General features: G+C 39.5%; 2 protein-coding genes across 6 annotated transcripts in view; both read left to right on the plus strand.

Moving 5' to 3' along the window:
• Nucleotides 1-57: 57 nt before the first annotated feature.
• Nucleotides 58-20068, plus strand: tent4b (terminal nucleotidyltransferase 4B). The gene is made up of 12 exons (XM_067495153.1): nt 58-979; nt 11697-11820; nt 13852-13898; nt 14614-14734; nt 15352-15459; nt 15699-15827; nt 16335-16548; nt 16676-16802; nt 16953-17056; nt 17234-17445; nt 17565-17711; nt 17817-20068. The coding sequence occupies exons 1-12, from the start codon at nt 417-419 to the stop codon at nt 17964-17966; spliced, it is 2046 nt and encodes a 681-aa protein (XP_067351254.1). The 5' UTR covers nt 58-416; the 3' UTR covers nt 17967-20068.
• Nucleotides 20069-20211: 143 nt separating this feature from the next.
• Nucleotides 20212-25388, plus strand: part of adcy7 (adenylate cyclase 7) — a 55825-nt gene continuing 50648 nt past the window's right edge. For 3 of the 5 annotated variants that reach the window (XM_067495142.1, XM_067495146.1, XM_067495147.1), the window contains exon 1: nt 20212-20368. The gene's annotated coding sequence lies outside the window, so the exon portion shown is untranslated. Of the gene's footprint in view, nt 20369-20448; nt 20471-25388 lie in introns of those variants that run through there. The other 2 variants (XM_067495143.1, XM_067495145.1) reach the window with 2 other exon arrangements.

Below are 25388 nucleotides of genomic sequence, written 5' to 3' on the forward strand. Positions count from 1 at the left end.
TCTCCGCCCCTGCTCGCTTTTGTTCCGCGCATGCGCAGTAGCGCCGTACACGCCGCCATTGAGGGACCCGCGATAAGGAGGAAAGGGTCAGAGAGGCATTTCGACAGGCACCAGCTGCACGTTTCTACAGTCTTCAACCTGAACTTTGCCTTCAGCCACCATTTTTTAACACTTTAACACATCTCTTGTCTTGTTCCTGTGGATGACTTTGGTTAACATCTGTATATAGTATTTACTAAGGAACGTGTTTTTAACCGGATTCTAGAAGTAACGGGGAGCCGAGAAGCTCGGCTAGCGGCAGCTATAACGAGGCTATAGCAGGCTAGCTAACCTTAGCTAGCGACCTGGCTAGCTGCACACGAGCTGAGCGTTGCTCGATGGTGGGGAGGGGGGCGGATTGCCTATAGAGTCGTTTGATGGATCCGAGAATCGCTTGGTTTCAACCAGAACAACGTGGACCCGCTAACAACCTGTGGATGCAGATTTGGGAGACAACCCAAGGGCTCGGTTATTTGCATGTAAATAACAGCTACACCACTGGTTCTCAGAGCACAGCGATCCTGAAAGCGAACATCAACGGGGCTTCGGGAACCGTCTTCACCGGCAGAAACGGGGCACTTGACTCAAACACCGGTATCGGGGAAGTCAGGGCTCAGGGAATGTCGACCTCAGTCGGGGACGGAGAAATAACGGAACAGCGGGACTTTATACCACTGGAAACCAATAGCAACCACAACAACCGAGCTGCTGGCAGGGGCGGTGTCGGCGGAGGGGGGCAGCAGCAGGGCAGTGGGGTCGCTTCGCTTTGCAGGGGACTGACGGACGGACACCCCAACAAAAGGAAAAGAGACAACAAAGCTAGCACTTTCGGATTCAATTCCAGGCTCTTGAACAGTGGCAATGCCTCCGACACAGGAGACTATGATGGTTTCACGGGCACCCCGTGGAAAGTGAGGAACTACTCGGAGGGAATTGTAGGGTAAGAGATGGTTTATTACAGTAGATGAGATTGTGTGTGTTATTTCTGATAACCCACTCCTGGAACGAGACCCACAGCGAGACCTCAAAAATCCCAAAAGATCCTGGTGCACAACAGAACCCCAGGTGTGAGGCTGTTAATGTTCCAGGGTATCCTGTGTACACTTGATGTAAATCATCTTATTTAAGAAATTACTTAACCACCTTCAAACACCTTCAAACTCGAGTGACACCCAAGGAAACAACTGAAGTAGTTAATCCCACCACACCCACTTTACAATCCACACCCACCGGCTTGGATAACATTGTAAAGTAGCATGCAACGCTGACATGTTGAAAGTCGGTGAATCTACAATTCATGGCATTTGCATTTTGTTAAATGACCTTAAACTACATTCAGCATAACTTACATCAATAATATACTAAAAAGAGAGCCCTTTACAAATGTGTTGAGTAGAAAGGCTTTGCCTTCAACTAACGACTAACTACTTAAAGGGCATTTTCCTGGACTTAGAGAAACCACCCATGAATGGATTGTTCGTTGAATATTTAGATAATTTTTAAAAAAGCATTTTGCCAAAGGGATGATCAAGTCCAGTTAAAAGCAAATCTTTCAATACGCAGAAAGTTTGACTGGATTTTATTCAAACCATACCTTTTTAGTTTTTACTGTATAATCCTGTGAACCTTCAACATGTTAATCCTTGATGGATAATATGGGGTTTATTTATATGTTGCCACCAAACAGTGAATAAAACAAATCAAATGATTGAAATCCAAAGGAGGAAGCCTAAAAAAGCACATCAAGGAGCTATAATGGTGCTACCCTAACTCCAGTCACATGTGGGCCCCTTCACTTGACCTCTGTCCTCCCTATTTTTGTAGATATTAGACAGCACTTTACTAAGTCACACTTGGTTGGATGTGTTTGCCAAAGTTGTAAAATAGCTTTCAATACTTTGTTGTCAACTGAAGCTGTCACAATGATCCAGTGCAAGAATATGTACAATATAATATTCCAACTCAAAGAATTCAATTAGTCATGGGACTTCTGCCAAATGACAGATGAAAGGATACCAGAGGGTGACAAATGAGTCTTAAGGTTAACCAACAGTTTGTGTGAAGAATCAGTGTATTGGTATTAAAAAGCTGGAAAAAAATATATATACATATATCATATATTCTGCAACTGTTCTGACTGCACATGACTCTGGATGCATTTTCTGTCCCTCACCTTTCAAACACAAATGATTAGACAAACTATTCATTTATTAGGACCACAAGAGTAATTGGGTGAAAATAAGACAGAGTACAGACACTGTTTTCCAACATACTTTTTATCTCAAGGGCTTTCTGTAGATTTTACCAGACTGCCTGCTACAGGTGCAGAAAGTGCAGTAACTTCTGCACAGACAAGTGTGATTTATGCCAGTCACATCTCCAGGAACTGAGCCTGGTTGTGAAGACATTTTTAGCGTAGGGTCTGTGGTCATCCTGTGACAAGTAGTCTCCGAAAAGGCATTTTCCCATAACCAATTATTGGCAAAGGAGTGTCTGTAAAACAAACAATACTTTTTTCAGAGTGTCACAAATACATTAAACTAACTGTGTTATCATGACTTAATCAATTTGGCCCAGTAACATTTGTAAAGTTTAGAAGAGCCACATGATTTAATTTCTTTAGCTCATTTATGTGTGTGGGGAGTCTACAGGAAGTCAGCTAACTTGGACTGCGGAAGTCTCATTTTTGCATCCTCTCATGTGACATGAAATCTAGTATGAGTATGCTTTATGGGCCCTCCCAAAAATCCAGTTCTCAATAATATATGTGCAGCACTCACTCATGTGTACACAATGGTTGTTGAAGATTGTGTGTACACACCTGCAGAGCAGCCTGACTTGTGATGGATTAGTTTGAATCATTCAGAATTATTAAACTGATTATTCTGATTCTGAGTTACTTGATCCAAATACTGGAGGTTTCTTTATAGGTGCTATGAAAGTTACAATTACATGGATCTGATCAACAGATAATCCAAAGTCTTAACCAAGCCCAACAGGCAGGGTGATGAAACCTAATGGTGAAATATGTTGAAATACATTGTGTTGTGGTGTTAATGCCAACTTCAGTGATCTTTAGCTTTATACTTCACGAGTTGCTACTTTTGTCATTCTACAGACCACACTTTCACTTCAGTGGGGAATTCATTGAGTTGTTCATAACCAGACTGGCACTTCATTCACTGAGTGTGAGATTTGATTCGTTAGGGAAAATTTACATTTAGTTTTGCCTACATTGTTGTAAATAACCAAGCCCAATCCTAAACATTAGGCAACAGTATTAAGTCACATGTTTGTTAACGAAGAACTTTGCTCAGCAATGGTTGATTTGGATGCGATAAATGGGGAGAAATATTTTGGTGGGCGGGGTTGTGTTTTAAAGGCCTTTTAGGTGCAGAGATTTGTCCGTTCACCACCCCTTTCTGTCAAGGCTTGCATAGACAAGCAGAACATCGGAGTACAGAGCTCTGTCTTAGGCTGATCCTCATTTATAGTAATATGGGAGCTCTGTGTTTGCTCAGGGACATTCCTCAGTGATTAGATCTGCTAATACCAGGACCTGAACCTCAGAGCCTTGATCACACTCTCCACCACAGAAGGCTTTTAGTATAACCATACTCATGTCTGACCATACACAATGACAGAGTGCTTGCATTACTGGATGTTTATATCCAGTTGCACATGTATCTGGATGTGAAGTTGCCTTTGTTATTTGGATTTTACAGTCAAAAGTGCACTCACATTAAACATTGTGGTGCCAGGAAAATGCATTCTGTATGTGAGATGTGTAGGAGAATATTAAACACCCAGTTTTAGAAAAATGGTTCTGCTGGTTTTGGTCGCTTGATTTACAGGTTTGTAGCCATAGAAAATGGCACAATACAAAGGTCAAAAGAAACCCAATTTCCACATAATCCTGTGACAGGACTGCTTGTTGCTGTCATTTATGCTGTTTAGTGAAATAAAAACTCCCTGCTTTACTATAATGCTGTTACCTCAGCTATGGCTGCTTGTAATAAGGCAGCACAGCAGTGTTACTATGGGCAGGCTGAGGAGCAATTGATTTTTAACGAGACGTGTTTGAAAACCATAAATCCGAAGAAGCTCTGCTGTAGGATTTTTTTTCAAACTAGGGACTTTATATTATGCCTGATCTCCATGTTTGCTTTTTCCAGTTTCACACTGTTGAATGAAGGATCCCCAATTTTATTTGCCAACTCAGTCAGGAGTAATTTGGGATCAGAAAAATTTAACCTAGGAAACATATTTGGAAGGAGCAAGAAAGAACTTTGGTGCAAGTTCAAATTCGGTACTCATAAGACAATCACTATATTTGACCATAGGGATGGCTGAACCATGTGCATATTTGTGTTTTATGCTCCTGCAATCTTTCTGGAACTAGTTCCAAGTGTTTACATGCACCCCACAGTCTTGCTTGTACAAAACAAAGCCAGCCCTGAGAGAAACCTGATCCTCTTCAGTGCCCATCCAATCAAATCAGGGGCTCTAAGGGAGTGTTTCCACCTGATTTTCTGGTTGTTCAGGAGAGTTATTTAAGAATCTTTGTATGGGCAAAGGAAGTAAGTTCAGCCTGGGACAGCTCAGGTCCATTTCTGTCCTGCTGAACTCTTGTTGTGAGTTTTTATTGTGAAGTTTTACTGCTCTCTGTTTATTGTTTGCACTTCCATATAACCGATGGAAGTGCAAACAATAAAATGTTGTTTAATTCTTGCTAACTCACCATTTGCTACTGCATGTCAGACAAAGTAACCTGCCCCTCTCTGCATATTGTTTGCCAGTTTTGCTTTAACTAAAATAGCTAAAATGTTTACTATCAGACAGAAAGTAACAATTATCCAATCAGGGAACCTGGACCTGGATTACTGCAGGTAGTCTAAACCCACAATCAAATTTTACTATTTAAAAAAGAGATTTTTTTATATTTACCAAAATGGCTTTTACTTGGAAAGCTCTAAGCCCAATTACAAGACCTGATTCAGTGGTGTCTGTTACCATGGCAATGGCAGCTCTCAATCTGCTGAGTCACTCACATTTGCTGAAGAGAGGTTATAAACTGCTCAGACTTTGCCTTGCAAATGTGTATTAGTACTATTAACAACATTAAAAAAAATGTGAGTGGCAGTGATATACTTTTATTTGATGATACTTAATAAAATGACGGTGTGGCAGCCCTGGTTTGTGATCTGAGGAGACTTTCTAGACCTCCGTTATAATAGGCTCCAATTGGAGTTTGAGACAGCACTCTCTCTGCTTCTGGCCAAATACTGAAAGAACTGGAAGTCCTGTCACTATGAGAGTTACATTTCCTAAAAAGAACACAGAACTGCCTACGTTATAATGTATAATTTGATGAGGAAAGATGAAAGTTGACTGAAGAAAACAAGGAAAAAATTTTGATAAAAGTTAAAGCTAGAAGTTAGGTGTTGGATATGTCACCCTCTCTAGCTGGGGCAACATTCTGCAATACACACTAATGGGGAAGTTGGAAATTCACCAAAAAGTACCTCCAACTAAAAATGCAATTATTCAAAAACCGTAAACGAAATTTAAAAGGGGAATACAATGCTTATAGCGGACAGTCTTGTGATTTGCTGAAAGTTTGAATGGTCTCTCCAGGCTGAAGTATGCCCGACTAGTTAAAGATGAAAGAGGACAAAGCTGAAGAGGAGCTGAGGAGTCTCTCCATTCGTTTAAATGAGAAAACGTTTCTGTAAAAAGCTGATTATTTTTAAAAAGTATGAAAGATATTAAAAAGCATTTTGCACCCATGTCCTTTTTATAAGATGAACGTTTTGAAGTTTGAACAGTGTTTCTAGCTGAAAGGAGGCTGAAGTGCCAAATAACGTACGGAACACAGAAGTACAGAGTACAGTTGATGAGGCAGCCCGGTGTGGAAGTGGTTAGAGATGCTGCCTCATAGTTACCAGGTCTCTAGTTCAGATCCACCTGCCCTCAGCAGCCTTTCTGTGAGGAGTTTGAATAATCTCCCCGTGGTTGCTTGGGTTTCCTGTTACATCTGAACTGTCGTGGACATGGACACCTTGACTAGAAGCTGTAGTAAAGAATGTTTTACTCCCCTGCATTTAGCTTTTTTAGCTTGCCCTGTCTGTGACTGCAAATATATGTTTCTACAGTTCATCCAAACGCTTCATCATAATCTGATAAATTCAGATTTGGGGAATATCCTATTTCTGCAAAGCAATTTGCTCCTGTGGCCCAAAGTGGTAGTAATGACATAGCAGCTGCACTTGATACATTTTAGCCATGCCTGGGGTTTGGCAGCTAGTTTCGACTGGTGAAGCAGGGGCATCAATTGCAGGCTAATGAAATGTGTGGTTAACCGCTCAACGATGCCCTGACTCATAGGATTATTGTCGCTGTCGTTTGGTGATCCATGACTCCCAGCACCTTGGTGACTGAAGTTCCATTATTAGAACTGTGGTTCATCCAGCTTCTACTGGCTTTGACATCTATGTCACGCTCTTGCTTCTCTGCTCGCTGGCTGGCTCTCAGCCAAAGTGTGTAAACCTATGGAGAGGGCAGCCTGTGTGCTGCTCTGTTAGACGCTAGGTGAAACAGGTCCCTTCTGAACAGCATGTGTGGTCAGCTTTCCATCACCCAACCTCCCCATGTGTAGTGAAACCGTGCAACTGAAACAATTCCCGTGGTCCAAACTGATGTAGTTGAACGTCTGTAAAAATGCGTTTTTGTTATAATCTATGAAATGTGATTGTTTTATTAGTGATAGTGTGTTAGTAAGGTCAGAAAATCACTATTGCAGTGAAAACTGCTAGATACTCACACTAATAATGAACCAAAAATAAATTAAAATCTATTTAAAGCCACACTAAAAGCTACTCAGACTGATGGGCTTACTACACCAAAGCTATTTCCAGTCAACAAAAAAGTAACCAGAATAAATTATTTTGGAGCAATTGGTAGGCGTTGTATTTTTCTCTCACTATTGAAACTTTTTTGAACTTTTTTGTCCTTTCGGCTGACACTTATGGGATAATAAGTTCAGGGTCGCCACAGCGGATCATTGTCCACATGTTGATTTGGCACAGTTTTTATGCCGGATGCCCTTCCTGACACAACCCTCCCCAATTTCCACTGGGCTTGGACCAGCACTGCACAGCTGGGGATGGGAAAGGAGTGTTGGTGTTTCAGTGTCTTGCCCAGAGAGACTTTGATCAAACCACTCGGGATCAAACCACTGACCCTCTGGTCCGTGGAAGACTTCCTTACCAACTGAGCTACAGACGCCCGTATCTTGAATAAAAATGAACTGTCCTCGTTGGTACACCAGAACCAGATCACTTGATGTTGCACTCTTGGTGTGATACTATATAATGGACTTGTGTATGCTTGTGCGAGCTCTAGTGCTATAATATTTATAGTCCCGATTGTTCCTTTTTTGACCTCAGCTCCCTGCTGCATCACTCAAGCTTGAACAAGCCTATCACTAGTAGTCAGCAGCGTTTCTGTGTAACTGGAGCTGTTTTGTTCCAGTTGACAGCACTTTGCAGCCCAGATCAGTTTATTGATAAAACATTAATGAATACGCCATCTGCGAGACATCGACATCTCTGCTACTGTTTGGGGTTGTCCTCATTTTGAAAAGCTGTGTGATCCACCTGGTTTGCCCGCTGGCAATCCTGTCAACTCTAAGCTGCTCTTTGTTGGTGTAGATCTTCTATGCTAAAGTGTCACATAACGCTCACTATCCTCAAAGCCCACAGTTTCAAGCCCTTGTAAAATTGATATTGGAAATCTTTCCTGGATAATACCACAACCATCTAAAACAGGGGTCACCAACCTTTTTTAAACTGAGAGCTACTTCTTGGGTACTGATTAATGCGAAGGGCTACCAGTTTGATACACACTTTTGAAAAAACAAATGTGCTCAATTTACCTTTTAATTATATGTTAATATTAGTAAATAATTAAATTAATGATATTCATCTATGTGAAGACTTGGATCATGTTAATGATTTCACACCACAACTATCAAATGTGATTTTAAAAAAGAATAGCAACAACAAAATTAGATGCAGCTCATTGGTAAGTGGTGCTATGGTGAGCTATTTTTAGAACAGGCCCGCAGGATACTCATGTGGTCCTTGGGGGCCACGGGCACCTGTTGGTGACCCCTGATCTAAAACATAGCAGCCGAACATGGCTTATTTAATTAAACGCATCAGCAATCTCATATTTCAAGCAGGTGTTTCTTGACACATAAGTGTCTTGTCTTGTTGTCTCAGCATGTCTGTTTTTCACTACTACATTCTATGATGCAGGCATTAGACACACACCTTGGTACTGCAGTGCAAAAATACCTGAACAGTCAGTGAGTGATGCTCAGAGTGATGCGAATAACCTGTTCTCACCCATCTTACCAGATGGCTCTTGTTCACATGAAAACACCACACCCAATTGTCTCTCTTTCTCCTGCTGTCTGTTTTTTCTCTTTCATCTTAATGATGCCTGACCCAGTGCTTGGTCACTTTGTTCATTTCATTTTTCCTCTCTTTAGACTTTTCCCACTTTCTTCTTCTTTTACCAAAAAGTTGTGATTGTGCTTCTCTAACTGTTGCAGTGCATTGATGTGGAGGTGCCGTAAGAATGTCAGGGATCATTGTTTAGCTCAGGATGAAGCACTGTTTTGTAATACAGAAACATGATGGTTTGCATCCGAGACTTGAAAAGAAACAATTTGCATTGCATTAAATATGCACTGAGTGGGACACAGGTTTACCTGACACTAATATGGTAGACATGATGTGTTTGTTTTTTTTTCATTGTAGTACATTTGCAAGTAATGTCAAGGAAATGCGTGTTTCACTTGTTTAAAGATGCATTGACCTCAACAATGAGTCAATAGTGTCTTTATACCCTTGGGCTAGGGTGTACTGTCTGAAAACATATTAATATAGCCTTGGCTGCAGTGCTACAGCAGCTTAATTATTAATCAGTTTGTGTGACTCTGACTAGCTGTTGGAGAAATATTTTGCACTTTTTGTGTCCTTCATAGTAGCATTTCGTCTCCTTTCCCTGCTATAACTTAACCAGCATTAACTTGATAGGCACCTAGCAAGTCCGCATGACTGGCAACCTTTTAGTGACACTAGCATAATCATGTCAGAGGGAAACGGAGAATATTTTTCTTTCCTCCTCTGGGAGCCTCAGCTCTTTAGAAACTTGTTCCATGAGATTACATAACATTACTACCATATAGGCAAGTGGAATAATCCGATAAGCAGTGCAAAGGGTCCATGTGCTTCTTAGGCAGGCACAAGACTGGAATGTAACTTGATCCAATGGGGTGGAGCATGAGGTTCAATTTCTATGCTTGCTCTGATCACGTGATAAAGGGAGCAGTAGTAGCCTGTTTGGTGTGAAATGAAACCTACTGTTGCTTTGGAGTGGAGATGTTGTTATTGATGTCTGCTTTCCCTGTAGTGGTTTTTAGTTCAATTTAGTTCATAGGAAAAGAAGTAAAAAATTGACAGAAAATGCCTTTTTCTAGAATAATCTTTACAGAAGTAATCATACATAGCTGTAAACTAAAAAAAGATTTTTTAAATACTCCAAACTTGTTGTTGTTTTGTAGCTTCAGAGTTTCTTTTACTCCAAAATGAAACCTGACATTTCTGTGAGGAGTCTGCATTATGCACAGGGAAGAGAGATTAATCTCTATAGTTCAGAAAGGTTATCAGGTAGAAAGCATTTGATAAAATTCAACACACAAACATAAAAAATAAACCATTTACACTGCACTGGCACCTTTAACTGGTCTGTTTTTCAATAAAATCAAATTATGTGATCCAGTTTCATGGATTCACTTTAAGCTGTTTTTTGTGATAATCTCTCAAACCACTATTTTAGTTAACAGATGTGTATTTATGACGAATGTATTTGTAGGAAAAGTAATCTAGCTTATGTGTAGAGTTTGCTCAAATTGCTCAAATTTGGTTTAGATGGGAAGAGATGAAGATGAAGAAAAGGGAATCCACCTTAAGAAATAAAATTGCAATAGCAAGTAATGGTATATGGAAAAACTAATTACTATAATTACGTGGAGAGTTTTCCAGTGGCCCTGTGCAACATGTAGCTCACCTAAACAGAACCACGGTGTAAATCTCAAAAAATGTTGATTACATCAGCGTCACATTCTCTGGTAGTGGAATACACAGGTCACCCAAGAAGACCATTTACCTAAACAATCACATCAGGTAAAGAGCATTGGTTACATAAAACCCAGACAGCAGACAGACTGACACACACATTCTCTTTACGCTCTTTGGGGCGTAATCCAAACAACAGGCAGTGTTGGTGGCTCAAAGTCTTTTTCTTTTCCAACTCTATGTGGTATACGCACACTTTGCTTTGTTGGTTTAATTACGAAAGCAGAATGTTACTTTTCATCTCCCTTTCTGGCAAGTGCAAAGGAGAACAAAACTGTTATTGGCCTAATCTGGCTGGTTCTCCATGCAAGCGTATGTGTATGTCTGCTCTTGTGTTTTTCAGTTCTTATTTGTCCACCCACAGTGTAAATGTGTATGTGGACAAAACTGGTTGGTGAAGAGGTCAGAGTGTGTGGGCACAGTGACCTGTGCCAAGGACAAATATGGTCCCCTTGCTTAGTCTGCCCTTACTGAGAACAACTTTGTTTTTACTGACCCTATGCTGGAAAACATGCTGGAACTTCCTGTTTTATTTTAACTTTGCTCTACAGTTTACTAGTCGTTTGAGAAAAAGCTCTGCTTGTTCCTCTTGGGAATATTAACTCATGCTTTCATAAGACTTGTCACTGCCTTTCTGTTTGTCATAAATAAATGTATTAGCAGGATTGACAATTGTCATGTCTTTTGCTGAAATTCCTAGGCATCGAAGTCACAGTCAGCCTCCTGAACAATGATGAAATGTCATTCTTTTTTTTTTTAACAGTGCTGTAAACCCTTTCTTGATTTTGAATGTAACTAAAACTAAGGCCATGTTAATTTATTTTTGGTATCATACGCCTATCAACACCTTTTTAAGCGGCCACACTGTAATAAATACATTGGAACAATGTTTCACAATAAACTCAGTGTAATTTGTGCAATATACAAATATTCAGTGCAACAAAATTAGAGCACTGACGCAGATACTTTAAGTTTACCCACATTAGGACCGACTGCATCAGGAAGACTAAGATTCAGACTAATTATTTTACTGACTGGCTTGAATCTACCTGTAGTCAAACCTGCTCTTTTTGACAACACCCTGCTTCATATTCTGCTGTTTATGTAATTCACACCTTTTGGTTGTTCCGAGTAGTTCTTAAAATCAGGAGCCTAGATTCACATCTCTGCAGAGGGTTGTGGAGAGATGAAGGAAACGGTTTTAAGGTAATGGGCTCCCTTGTGAGGTTCTGATTCATGAAACCTTGATGAATACAAAGAGACACAAGTAGAAGGAAAACTGCTGCCATAATGTCCTTTTACAATATAATGGAATTTCAGAAATCTCCTAACACTAATTTACCTAAAAAAGATTATGCTAGATATTTAACTCACAGATTTACTCAACAAGGTTATTTTTATGTTAATTTCTATATTATTCTAAAATGTTCTGTTCTGTGTGCTGTGCAGGTTACACGAGGAGATCAAAGACTTCTATGAGTACATCTCCCCACGTCCAGAGGAAGAGAAGATGAGGCTGGAGGTGGTGGACAGAATTAAGGGAGTCATCCAGGACCTATGGCCCAGTGCTGAGGTACCAATCACCCCAAAAAAACAAAAGAAAATTATTTCCTTGTTCTGCTTGTACAGTGCAACAGGGCTGATATTTCTATGTTCCACTGATAATCGGGGAGAATTTCCCACAGCAATTATTTTCCTTGGCTGTACTAAAGATATCTAAGAGGGACTCCGTGAATCACCAAAGGTTATTTTGTTTAGACAGATTGTTGGATGGTAAATTAACAAACCTGATTGTTTGCTGCACTGGTTGGGTACTGAGACTAGTTTACCTTGGACACATGGTCATTTACGGGGTCATTTACGGCACTCACTCACCAGAGTCAGTATCAAAGCCAAGCTGTAAGCTAATAGATTTTGCACGGCCTTTCTTATAGAATTCTTTTGTTGTCTTTTATCTGTCGGCTGCACACTGCTTAGCTTGGTCATCTTAGTCAGCTCGACCTCAGGCATCCTTGTACTCACCTGCTGATAGAACAGTGTGTCTGGACTAAGCTTAGCAGCCCCTAAATTAAGGAGCACAATGCAGACCAAGCAGAGACAACTTGGTCCTACAACCTTTATTTTCCACTAGGCACAAGTGTTTCCAGACTGTTGCCACAGAAAATCATGATCTTGAATTATGTATGGAGAGATGTTCAATACTTATTTTGTATTTTTTTGAATGGAATAAAAAGAATTTGGCAAACGTGTAAATAAAGCCGGCTGTTCTCAAACACTGAATGACCGCAAGAAGGGTGCTAGTCAGGGAGGCCACCAAGAAGTCTGTTCTAATGCTGACATGAAAGAACCTTTATTTTTTGTAAATTTATTTCAATTGGTCCCAGTTTTGCAGTTGTTTCTAGCAGCTGGACTTACAGTAGCTACAGTTTACAACAAACAGGTCACTATCATCTTCAGAAGACTGTGCTCTTGCCCTTTATTTGAAAATGTCACAGAAGTTATTTATATTGAAGCACTTTTAGTCCGATATGTTTGGTTTGCAGTAAGGCCTACAAGTTGTGCTGCATTGTTTGCTGCGTTTAATAATTTAGATATATTATCTGGACAATTGTTGACTATCAACAGACAGGAGTAAAACTTTTTAATAAAGTCACAGTTTCATTTACAATTTATGTGATTTGATTAATTTAATTAGTTCTTTAAATTATCTTAAAAATCTTTTCTGCAAAACCAGTAACGATTACAGTACAGTTGTAAACACGGTTTTATTAAAGAGCGCTGTTTTTCCTAACTTGTTGGTGATTAACCAATTATTGATTGTTAACCTACGCTTATTTGAGAAAACTGCTCAGAATTTGTATCACTAGATAATTAATTCACACAAACAATTCTGGCATAATCTTAGCCCTGGACATGTGACTGGGCTTTAAACCAGAGCTTACACTAATGGTTAATGTGGGTTGTAGGGAGGTTGTTGAAGCGACTAGCGCTTAAGTCTATTCTTGTTTGCAAACCAATTTGTGTGCACTAGGCAAAACAAGAAAAGGTGAAAGGTTGAGGATATTTTAGTTTCTCTAGGGTTAAAAGATCAGTGGCTTAAAGGTTAATTGTCAATGTTAACATTCTGCCAGTTTGGATTTTCACCATGACAAATTTCTACATCAGTCTGACAAAAACAATAAATATCTGTTATCCTTGTGTTCAATCTCTCTCTTAAAACACATTAACTATATACTCTTTTTTTTGTCCCTCACCTGATCAGTACCTCTTGTACCACACCTATGCTTTTTGTTTGGGCTTGCCAATACATTACCATGATAAGCTGTACAATATTATTATTTGTGCAGCCGGAGAACCGGTTCTTGTTGTAGTAAAGGATAGTGTGGGAAAATCAAAGAACACTGTCTTGGTGCTTGCTTGATGACATAGCTCGATTACTCAGTCAGTCCATGTTCTAGTCTGTCAGAGAAAAAACTGTTAGCATACTCAAGAAAAGGTCAACAGGCTGTTCTAGATTATTAAATGATCCTAATTTATTTAATCTATTAAACAGAAACAACCGTGTGTGTTTGTGTAACTGACTGTGCCTCTTGTCTCTCCTCAGGTTCAGGTGTTTGGGAGCTTCAACACTGGTCTTTATCTACCAACAAGGTGAGCCACCTGGTGTCCTAAACCAGCCCAGAGATTTTACCTCATGCATTCTTTTTTATTTTTGTCAAACTGACCCAGTTAAGGAAACTGCCCTGTCTAGCAAGCTTTTGTTTTTGAAGATCAAAGTCATTTGTAGCACTGCTGATCCTAAATCTTTTCAAAAACATGAATTTGAGAGAGACTTGTGACTGCTGACAGGCAGATAATCACATAACCACCCACACACAACAAATAACTGGCCAACTAGACACACAGACATGTCACTCAGATTAGTGGACTCCTGACCCCATATTTAGCACTTTATTAGGACTAAGCAGTTTGTGGATGCTGTGTGTGTCTTTGTTTGTGCGTGCGTGTCTGTCTGTCTGCTGTTCTGGAAACATTTGTAAAGTCTGTCTATGTTTTAGCTACATGATGCAAATCATTTACACTGTGTGTACCCTTGTTTGCATGTTTACAGTGGGTGCTTGTGAGATTCTGTGTAGTAAATACAAACCACACAGTCTGCTCAGCTGCACGTTGCCAAAAGAGGGAACCAAAGACATTTGTCTGCAGAGATCTACAATGTGGAGTGCAGTGTTACTGTATTTTTATCGCAATCCCTGTAGAGTAAATAGAACATATAGCGAAAACCCCCAAAAGTTTTTATTATTGGAGAAAACGCACTAGTATTTCTAGTTTTTTTTGTATATTTTATTTTTTCCCCTTCCTACAGTGACATTGACTTGGTGGTTTTTGGGAAATGGGAGACGCTTCCTCTCTGGACGCTGGAAGAGGCTCTTCGTAAGAGAAATGTTGCAGATGAGAACTCCATCAAGGTTTTGGACAAAGCCACGGTAAGACTACCCACTTTAAAATGTTCTTTGTTTTAAAAACTGTTCAATTTGTGGTAAATGTGATGATGAATAATACTCTACGGTCATCCTTTTTTATATTAATCAATATGTCAGTCAGCTTCACAAGATGTGCTGTAACTCACATTCACACAAGCTTTAATTTTATTGTGTCTACATTGGTTATGCATGACATATATACAAACGTATGCATCAAAGGAGATGCCAAGTGCATCAGACTAAATTTTATCTTAGTCAAGTTCATACCTTTTATATTGTTCAGTGTCACAAAAAGAGTTTTAGTAATGTAGTGTGCTTAATACTAACTCGTAGCACTGTGTTATTTTTAATCTTTGCTAGGATTTTCCTTTATATTGGAGTTATATTCATTTCCGGACTTAAATGTTCTAAACTAAGCATTTTCTTTAAATCCCTTTAAAAAAACAAAACAAAACAAAAAAAAAAAATAAGCAGATTGAGACTGTAAATTTTTGCTTGAGGATTTAATTTAAGGAATATGCTAACAACTATGCAACTAGTCTTTTAGCACCAGTTAAGCAGTAGTGATTTGGTAGTGCGTTCACAAATTATTCTTCTCTGACTGTGTGTTATGTTGTTAGGTTCCCATCATCAAACTGACAGACTCCTTCACTGAGGTCAAAGTGGACATCAGCTTCAATGTGAAGAGTGGTGTTAAAGCTTCTCGGCTCATCAAAGAATTCAAAGAGGTATTGGCTGCTAATTGCCAAGTTCACAAACAGGCAATGTCCATTTTCCAACATTTCTGCTATTGCAATATTTCTAGTTGGCTCTGTGTATTGTGTTTTTGGGACCAGAATTACAGGTCAATTAAAAATTTTTATTTTTTTTTTGTTCTCGTTACCTTAATGATTCATTCTATAATGTGCTGTAGACATCAATATCTATATTGTATTTTGTCCTTACTGCATCTGTGTTTTTCCTGTAGAAATATCCTGTTCTGCCTTACCTGGTCTTGGTGCTCAAGCAGTTCCTACTTCAGAGGGAGCTCAATGAAGTTTTCACTGGTGGAATTGGCTCATACAGTCTGTTTCTTATGGCAGTCAGCTTCCTGCAGGTCAGACACACTTTGTCATGAACAACAGCTTTTTATGTTTAGTGTCAGCCACCAGTCTGGATTAACTTGTCTGTACCATGGACCTCTGTTTTGTCCAAAAACAATAAAATACACATCTGCAGGACACACCACTCCACTGGGTGACAGGCTTCTTAATTCCGAAATTTGTGAACACATTTTTTTTTTTTTTTTTTTTTAAACAAAATGTTGCCCAAAACTAGATCTCACACATACACAGTGTTAAGTCTTAATGCAGACCGCTGTACAAAATAATGCCAATTCAGAGCATTTGGTGCCAAACTGTTCACCCACTGCAGTTGTCTTTTTTCTTTTGTTTTTTTAAATCATTGTTGGTCTAGAGTAAATACTACGGCACAAAATGTTACCATTACACTAACATGACAGTCCATGCTTCATAGTCTTTTAAAGGTCTGGGACTGGTCAATACAGTGCAATTACCATTCTGCAATAATTCTAACATTTACCCATTTCTGTGTCCTTTTCCAGCTTCATTACAGGGAGGATGTGTGCAGTCCCAATATCAACATCGGTGTTCTTCTCATTGAATTCTTTGAACTCTATGGTCGCCACTTCAACTACCTGAAAACAGGCATCAGGATAAAAGATGGAGGTTGCTATGTTGCCAAAGATGAGGTTCAGAAGAACATGATGGATGGCTACAGGCCCTCCATGCTTTACATTGAGGACCCACTCCAGCCAGGTAGGAACATGAAATGAGCCTGACCTTTTTAAAAGGACAAAAATTTTAATTTCCTTTACCAGATTTTAGTATAGCGTGTATTATCATATCGTCTGGTTCTTTCATTTATCTTACTTGTGTCCGACAGACAATGATGTTGGGCGGAGTTCATATGGTGCCATGCAGGTTAAGCAGGCATTTGACTACGCCTATGTGGTGCTTAGCCATGCTGTGTCACCCATTGCCAAGTATTACCCCAATAATGAGAGTGAGAGGTAAGAAGCTTGTTAAAGAATTTTTTAACCACACTAATGAGCGCTCGGCCCCTTAAGCCTTCATTGTCAGTTGATCTTTCACCATTCAGTGTTGAATTGTTACACCAGTAGAAAAGTGACAGGTATGCCTTCTTATGTGTCCCCTCACAGCATACTCGGCAGAATAATCCGGGTAACACAGGATGTTGATGACTACAGGCAGTGGATTCAAGTTAACTGGGGGAGCAGATCTCAGAATGATCTGCCACTAAACAGTATGTTCCAACAATTTTCAATATTTATTGAAACCTAGTTAAAACTTAAAACTATAAAACTGGTAAAGCTAGGGTTAAAGGTCACCCTATGCCAGGTCAGTGTGGGTTGGACTGAGTAAGGCCTTCAAAGCCAACCTGGTCTTTGCTTTTATTTTTGTCTCCTCTCTGTTTCTGTAGGAAATGATGTCACATTGTTTGAGTCCCAGCAGCTTGACGAGTGCAACAACAACGTTCCGGATGATGATGATGCAGTTGTAGCTCTGCCGTCGGCTCCGCACAGCAAGAACTCCTCCAACTCCTCCTCTCCATCCCCTTCACTGCGCTCCTCCCCCTCCTCATCTCCACTGTCTCCTTCTTCTACGTCCTCCACCTCTAGTTCTAGCGACGCGGTCAGTTCTGCAATTAGATACACACATTGCATTTATCTGTTGCACTTAAATGTGAACAAGGGAAACTTCTGTCCAAATGGTAAAAACACTGTTTAGTCATCAATTATTTTCCTCGCCAGGATTCTGATGGCACGCCATGTAAGACCTCTAAACAGCAGTCTAGCTGGGTCTCCAGTGACCACAAAGAAAAGCCTGCTGGCATCAATAATCACAGAACCCCGGCCCACACTACCAGCACTCCAACTGGGAGCAACAAAGCAGGAAAGGTAGCCTTAGCTTTTTTATCTTTACCTTAAAAGGTTAAAAAAAAAAAAAAAAACTGTCATTAACCTTACATCAACACTGAGATTTTGTTTGTGCTCTGATCACAGGCCAGAATGTCTCGTTCTCACCACAATAGTGGCCACCACGGGCAGCAGAACACCTCCAGCACCAAAAGTCATCCGAACAACAAGCCTCACCACCAGGGCAACGGCAAAAAGAGGAAAAATGTGCGAGACCCTGAGGACCTCTGCAGATAGGGGTGACCTTGCCTGCACCCTTTCCCCTGTCCTTGTCTGCAGTGGACTGACTGTCAAGTCCCACTTCTGCTGCCAGCTTCGGGAGGTTTTTAGTAGTAGGAAAAGATCTACAGTATCTGTCTCTCTGTCAAGCTTTTCGGGGTGACAAGCAACAATTTCTAGCAGGAAAAAGAACAAAGAAAAAAAAATAAGACATGGGGTTTAAATTTTTTTAGACCTGAACTGAAATCACAAAGGATAAATACTCATTTGCTTCCAAACCGCTTCTTTTTTTGGAGCAATTTTCCTTCCTAGCGTCAGCATCTACACAACATGCCTCTTGCACCTCCTGCTGTACAGGAATGGACAGGTCCGGTGTCTGGAATCTTCTCTGGATCAGTACCCAGAGCTGCTGGCTGGAAAATAGGATCAAAAATATTATCAAAAAACAAAAAAAAATTAAAATGTACAAAAAGAAAAATGTTATGTTGAACAATAGACAAATATGTAAACAGATTTTTAAGGTGGTAACTTACAAATGCAATCTATAAGAGTGGGACATAACTTGTGCATGAGATTTCTCTTTGTTTGATTTTTTTCTGTTGTTTAATCTGTTTTGTTATGCCTGAACAGGTTAGACAAAGATTTGTACAAAAATGCATCAGGAAAAGTCAAAAAATACAAGTAGACAAGATTGTTTCATATTACCTTTTTACAAAATTGAAGTCATGTAAATGTGCACATCTCATGCCCTCAGCTTTTCGGCCAAAGCCAAAAGCTGGTTTGGGGCCCATTGCCAACATAAATCATCAGCATCTATTTTTACTCCTGGTTGATCTCTGCGAGTGTGCTCCAGTGTTGATATTTAGCCTTGTGTGAGCTAATGCTCACGTACAGCCCTATAGATGACTGGGTGGAGGTGGATCTCTCCCAGCTCAATAGCACAGCCACATCGGTGTAGAAAGGCTTTAAGACTACAGGTTTCAATTAATAAGGGGTGATAATGATTTTATTGAAAATCCTACACTTGAAAGAAAAAAGTGTTAACAATACAATTGTGGGTGATAATCTGTTCCTTTGGCAATTTGCATACTACAAAATCATTTGTATGAGTTAAATGTATTTATTTTTTTATTAATTATATGAACATAGTAAGGATGTAAATGTATAATTAACATTAGAGCCCATATGTTATGTAAGTTCTATGTTTGAAATGGGACAAGTTGAGGTGGGGTGGGGTGGAAACCGGTATATTCAGGTACAGTAAAATACCACCATCACTATTTAATTGGGGTTTTTTTTCCCAGTGGCAGTTGTGTGACCAAGTTACTTTGAAAAGTTTGAGACCATTTTACAAGTCATACGGTAATTTTGTTTTAATATGTGGCTGGTCTACTTTAAAAGGGAGCTGATTTTTTTTTTTTTTTTTTAATGAACTGTCAGCAACAAAATACTTTGTCAACACCACCTGTGTTTATTGCAGTACAACAACTAACCTGTAGATGGAGTCGTTGCTCTAAGTCACAGTTTGTGCTCGTATACTGCATTTGAATGGTTAAAGTTGTTATGTTTGTGATGTGATTTTTTTTTTTTTTTTTTTTTTTTTTTTTTTTTTATGCCGATATCTGACCTGAATGGGCAGCTGCACATAGAAAACCTGTTGAGCTTAGTGCTTGCTGCAGGGAGTCACACAATAAAGCACAGTGCAATTCCCTTAACTGTCCCATTCAGATGTAAGAAGACATAACACAGTACATAAAACATGTAGCCAGCAATAACTTCCACCTTACGTTAAAGATCACTACTCTATCACTTCTACAGCAAATCTAAATTTCTCTGTTAAGACGGTAAAGCACATTTGTTATGTGCACTATGAATCCCGGTTCCAACGGTTCCATTTCCCATCCTCCAGCTCTACAGTTGTGGTTTAAATGCAGTATATAAGCGCAGGTCTGGTGGTAGACGGACTCATTAGGAAGGTGAATAACTGAAGTGAGCCGTGCCCATCTGAATGTCCACTGACCATCTTTCTTCCCTGCAGGAAGTGTCAAACTCAACTATACTCACCCGAAACGTTGTTTCTCTGCAGCCACAATTCATGCAATAAAAACAGTCCAATAAAACCAGGTGTCGAGACAGTTTTTTGCTTTGCTGTATCGTGACTTTTCCTCTCCTCGCCGTAACGTGCTATTGCCGTAAGGTAATTTGATCTGGAAAGTTGGGGTTTGACTGAGAACGTGCATCTCTCACAATAGTGAGCTGTTGGGCGCGTGGGTGTTACGGAGATGAAGGAGGGGCGTCTTCGCTGTGAACCGCACGCGCACCGACAGTTGGAGAGCACGAGGAACCAGCACGCGCTCACAACTCTCACCTCCCTCTCGCTTGTGTTGATGTGTCTGCGGGACGTTATATGAACCAGCCAGGTAAGGCACTGGTATTTAATTTAACCGAAAATAATGGTGTGTTTTTTCTTTTTGCTTTACAACTGAAATCCTGTTGGCGTTTGGCACAACACTCAGTGGAAGGTAAACTGCTGCCGTACTAAATCCCCAAATTATGAAAATTGATTTCTTATTCAAAAATTGTTTCATCTCTGTCGCTAGCTTTTGATTTGCGCCAAAGATTGTACGTTATGCCAGCGGTTAAAGTAAAAAAATGTTCGAGTTTTTTTTTTTTTCGGTGTTTTCGTGCCGCGTTTTCACCTGGCTGCTCTTGTCATCTTCAGTCTTGATGTTGACATTTTAGCATTTCGGGTTCCTTGAGCTAGCCAGCCTGCCTGCCTGCTTGCGTCGTCGGACTTGAAGAGAAGAGCCGATAAGCTGTAAACTTCAGAGTTGAATACATGCGTTCTCTCACATGAACATTTGCTCGTTGATCTAAAGATAAATCACGTTTTGAGTAGTTAACGAGCATCATAAGAAACATCCAGTATGAACAGAAATCATATTTGCTATGTGCCTCCTGTTAGTCACCTTGTCTTAAGTCAGTGCTGAAGACCACCACTTATAAAAGCATAAGATATGTTCAACTATACTGGAGCCCTGTGACAATGATCCCAAAGGTGCATGTTTTTGAAGACTTCCTACCCGTCTTCCAAAGTCTTCTTGGGTTCTTGCTCTGGGTGGCCATGACAATTGTCTTATTGCTTCATCGTGTCAATGCAAGTGTGTGTTTATTTCTGGTCATTTCTTTAGGACAAGCTTCCCTATTGACATAGCAGTGAAATGAAATCTAGTTTTCCAGTCTTTGTGTGTTGTCTTTAGTCTCTTGACTTTGTTCCTCCAACCAAGCCTTACCCTAGAAAAATTTTTTTAAAGACAGGAAATGTTTTTTTTTAATGCAAACGTACTGCCTAATGTCTACTCTGCAGAGTTAAGTATCTCTTAAGATCTCTTCCTAAAACATTGTGTTCATGGTCAGATTGAGAGCCGCTTATTTTTATCATTTAAAAGTCAGATTTTAGATTCTTGGTAAAATTACCACATGAAGTCCTCCTGAACATTTGAAAGTACAAAAGATTATATAAGATTACAGTTTTACTAGTCTTCCCTTTAGTCCCCACTTTAAAAATGGTTTTAATGTTAACTAAAACCAACCCTACACAGTATACCTTTTCTATATGATAGAGTCCTACCTTATACCATGGAGCTGTGCTGTCACTCACTTTTGATAAAATCAAAATCAATTTAGTAAAAAACACTTAGCAGTTAGATTTGGTTTTGTTTGCCTAAGTTTTTGCCCAGGATATCCGTCTTTAATTTACTGCCACAATGCCAATAGAATAAAGTTGAGCTGATTTTTGTTAATAGTGTCCACTTCACCGAGAATGTAACGCATGACATATTAAAGAAATGGCACTAAACCGATTGAAACACTGTTTGCAATTTGTCTATCTGGGTAGGGTTAGGGTAAGTGGCTACGGAGGGTCATAGTTTTATGGTTAGAATGAACATGTATATGTTCAGATCAAATTTTGTCGTTTGCAGTTGACATGTGTCAACTTAACAGTTGACATGACCTCAGTGTCAGATCATAAGCCATCCTTTTTATTAACCTAGCAGTATGCAGCAATTTTGCATCTATATAGCGTCACAGGTTAGAGTGAATTCAGACATTGAATCAAACGTCTTAATTATAGAGCAGACAGTATTTTTAGTGTACACATACTCTGGCAATGTGTGTATGTAAACATGATCTAAACATCTACTGCTAGGAGAAAACATTAACCAAGTGGCTCTCATGTACATCATGATACCTGGAAAGAAAATATTGACTTTAACTGAACACAATGTTTGTTGTAATATGTGATACAATCTTTGGGGTAACTTGATATCATCAAGTTTCACTCTTCATACAAAGACATTGCATTTATTGAACGTCATTGCAGCTGTAAAATTTCATAACGTGGAATTATTGATAGAGTTATAGAGTAAAATGAACCCTTTGAACTGTTAAACAATCTCTATTTGATGCATTGGAGGTCAAGTAAAGGTTGTGTAGCTTTACAAATGTCTGTGTTCTTCTTTTTTTCTCTAGAAAATGTGGGTGTAGTTGCTGAATAAAGCTGTTTCCTAAAGTTTTGCATGTTGTTAGCACTGTAAACTAAAGTTCTTGTTTTAGTTTTGCAACCAAGGGAGTATGGAAAAATCTGTAAACACTGATACTGGATATTGATGCATTCCTGACATTAAAATTCTGTACTTTTTCAAAAGAAAGGGACTGGATCACATTAATAAATTTACTGATTTGATTGCTAACAAACTAGTTTCAACACATCTGTGCCTTCATCCAAGTTGTACTTGAACTAATTTAGTACATTTGGCCTTGTGATTGTGTTTATATGGTGCGTATGTGGTGTTACATAATTGGCATAATTATGACAGACATGTCGAGGTTCATATCACTGATCAGTTCTGCTGTAATAAATGGAGGTCACTTTTGGGGTCAACAGTAGCTGGTTTTGTGTCATGGGGACAGATTCCTGGTAAAAACTGGTTTGCCACAAAAGAAGGCACAGGGTCAAAAATCAAGGAGAAGAGCCAATGTGGTGTGGGTTTTGAGGTATAGAGAAGGTTGTATTTAAATATAACAAGTATACAAAACTTTAATTCCAGATCTTTCTACTGAGCAGCAAAACAGAACATCTGGAATGTACGTCTTTGTTATGAATCAGTACTCTGCAGCAGTGCCTAGGACCATGCCTCGGACTTTTTATAGAAAAACTGTAATCTACAGTTGTGACACATTTGCTGTCGTTGAGTGATGTTATCCATTGTGATGCTGTGATGTATTAAATTTTGACATAATGGGAAACCTACTGAGATTTCATGGTCAGTAGATTGATTTTACAGTTTGATGAATATCTACAGGGGCCATCTGTTGAGGGCTGGACAGCTTCAGAAAGCATGCATACATGCGCTAAAACCTCAAAAACCGTTCTGCACTATTTAGATTGATGGCAGTGTGCACTATTTTCGTCGTTCTTTTGTGACGAGTCTCCTACTAAACAGTGGTAGAGTGATTTTGGTTTTTAGTTTCCTCTATTATTCAGCCTCAGCTCATCATATAGGCAGCATAGGGCATTTTTTCCTGAAGTAAGTTGTAAGTACTTTCACAGGTGTATAAGGCTTCTCCAAATCTGAGCATTAATGTTAGACAGTCTTTGATTTTTCCGATGATACATTAACTGCCTCAACTGGTATATCTTCTTCTTGTTTTTTGTAATGTATTTGGAGTCCCTGGGACTGGGATGGGGGCGACCATAGTGTCGAAGGCTGGCTCCCCGCTCTCCCCGTACGCATGTTGAAGTGGGAAAGACACTGAAATCCAAACCACCCATCCCCATCCCTAGCCGTGTAGTGCTGGTCCCAAGAACGATAAAATTGGGGAGGGTTGCGTCAGGAAAGGCATCCGGCATTTAAAGAAAAAAAGTGCCAAATCAACATGCGGACCAATGATCCACTGTAGCGACCCTGAACTACCAAAAGACAAAAAAACAAACAAATAAATTGGAGTGCCTGAGACAATTCAGGATATTGTGTAGGCTTTTGTTGACTGTTGTGCACCAATCTATGCATCAATTCCATCTACCTGTATCCTTGGAGTGCTGGAAATTTGGTCAGGTTTTGCTGCAGTTAGTAAATTTTTTTTTCCTGTTTTGAAAGAAGTGTTTGGTGTACTTGGTACTGAATTTGTTTTTGAGTATCTTAAGGTTATTTACTGCTCAACAAAATAAAGCCATTAGTGGTCATATTTGTTGTTTTGTATATAACTCATGTTAAGGAGAATGCTGTTGACTTGCATTGTGTTAATTTTCTCGGCTCACCTAAAGACGTACAACTCTGCAAGTGCACATGCATTTGGTAGATACAGTTTTGGTCTGTGGTTGATAACAACAGTGACCTTGACAGGAAGTACAGGGAACCTCCACAGGAAATATATGTGTCTTATTGCTGGTTTTCTTTAGAACTAGGGTTGATATCAGGAGCCATGCTTTCAGTATCATTCTTACTCTGCAGCCTAACATTCTTTTCTTTGCTGTTTTAGGTAAAGTAATAGTTATTTGTTTCAATACGAGTTATTCTGTTTGATCACCAGAAAGTATCACACTATCTGATTTGTGCACCTATATTGCAGTAAGTCTCTATCCCCCAAACAGCATTATTTTATAGTACATTGGTGGTTTGTCATATAAAGTGTTTGAAATGAATCCGTGTCAGAAAACAATTATTGTCCCTCTCTCTACTGTTGCAAACTCCCTTCCTAACTCTGCATCAGTAGACAGATGTCATCCAGGCCTATTCTATTATAAAATGCCTATTATGTGAGGATTGCTCGCATAATAGGCCTTTTCTGTTTTCATTAAACCGCCATGATGTTTTCCGAATGCTTCTATTCAGCCATAACCCTGATGAGTTCACCAATTTCTCCCCACTCTCCCATCCTCTGTTTTTCTCTCATGTTTCATTCTCACTTTCTCTCATCCACTTTAAAGCAGATTCTCCCTTCTCTCTCCCTGTCTTCCATATCAGGCTTAAAATAAAAAGGTTTCTCTTGTTGGACAGTGTGCTCTTCCCCTGAATACACACTGGAGACTAATTAGGCTCATTAACTCCAACTCTGGGGCCTTCAGTTTTTTTCAATCATTCCTAATGTCTATGGAGAGACATTTGGTTTCCCTATATGTATGCTATGCTTATTTGTGGGAATAATAGCAAAACCAAATCCAGGCAGAGATTAACAGTAATCTTTCTTCAGCACAGCCTTTACCTTGCAGTGAATATTCTTTCTCCTATGCTGTCTTCCTTTTTCCTGGAAAGACATCAAATAAAGGAAAATATGTTTTCCTACATTTAAGTAGTCGCAGCAGCTCACTTTTAATTTTAGACATCACCTCAAAATAATTTCTGACCATGTATTTATAAGATGCTTTTGACAACTCGT

Source organism: Channa argus, chromosome 2, assembly GCF_033026475.1.
Source record: "Channa argus isolate prfri chromosome 2, Channa argus male v1.0, whole genome shotgun sequence".
Classification (NCBI taxonomy): Eukaryota; Metazoa; Chordata; class Actinopteri; order Anabantiformes; family Channidae; genus Channa; species Channa argus.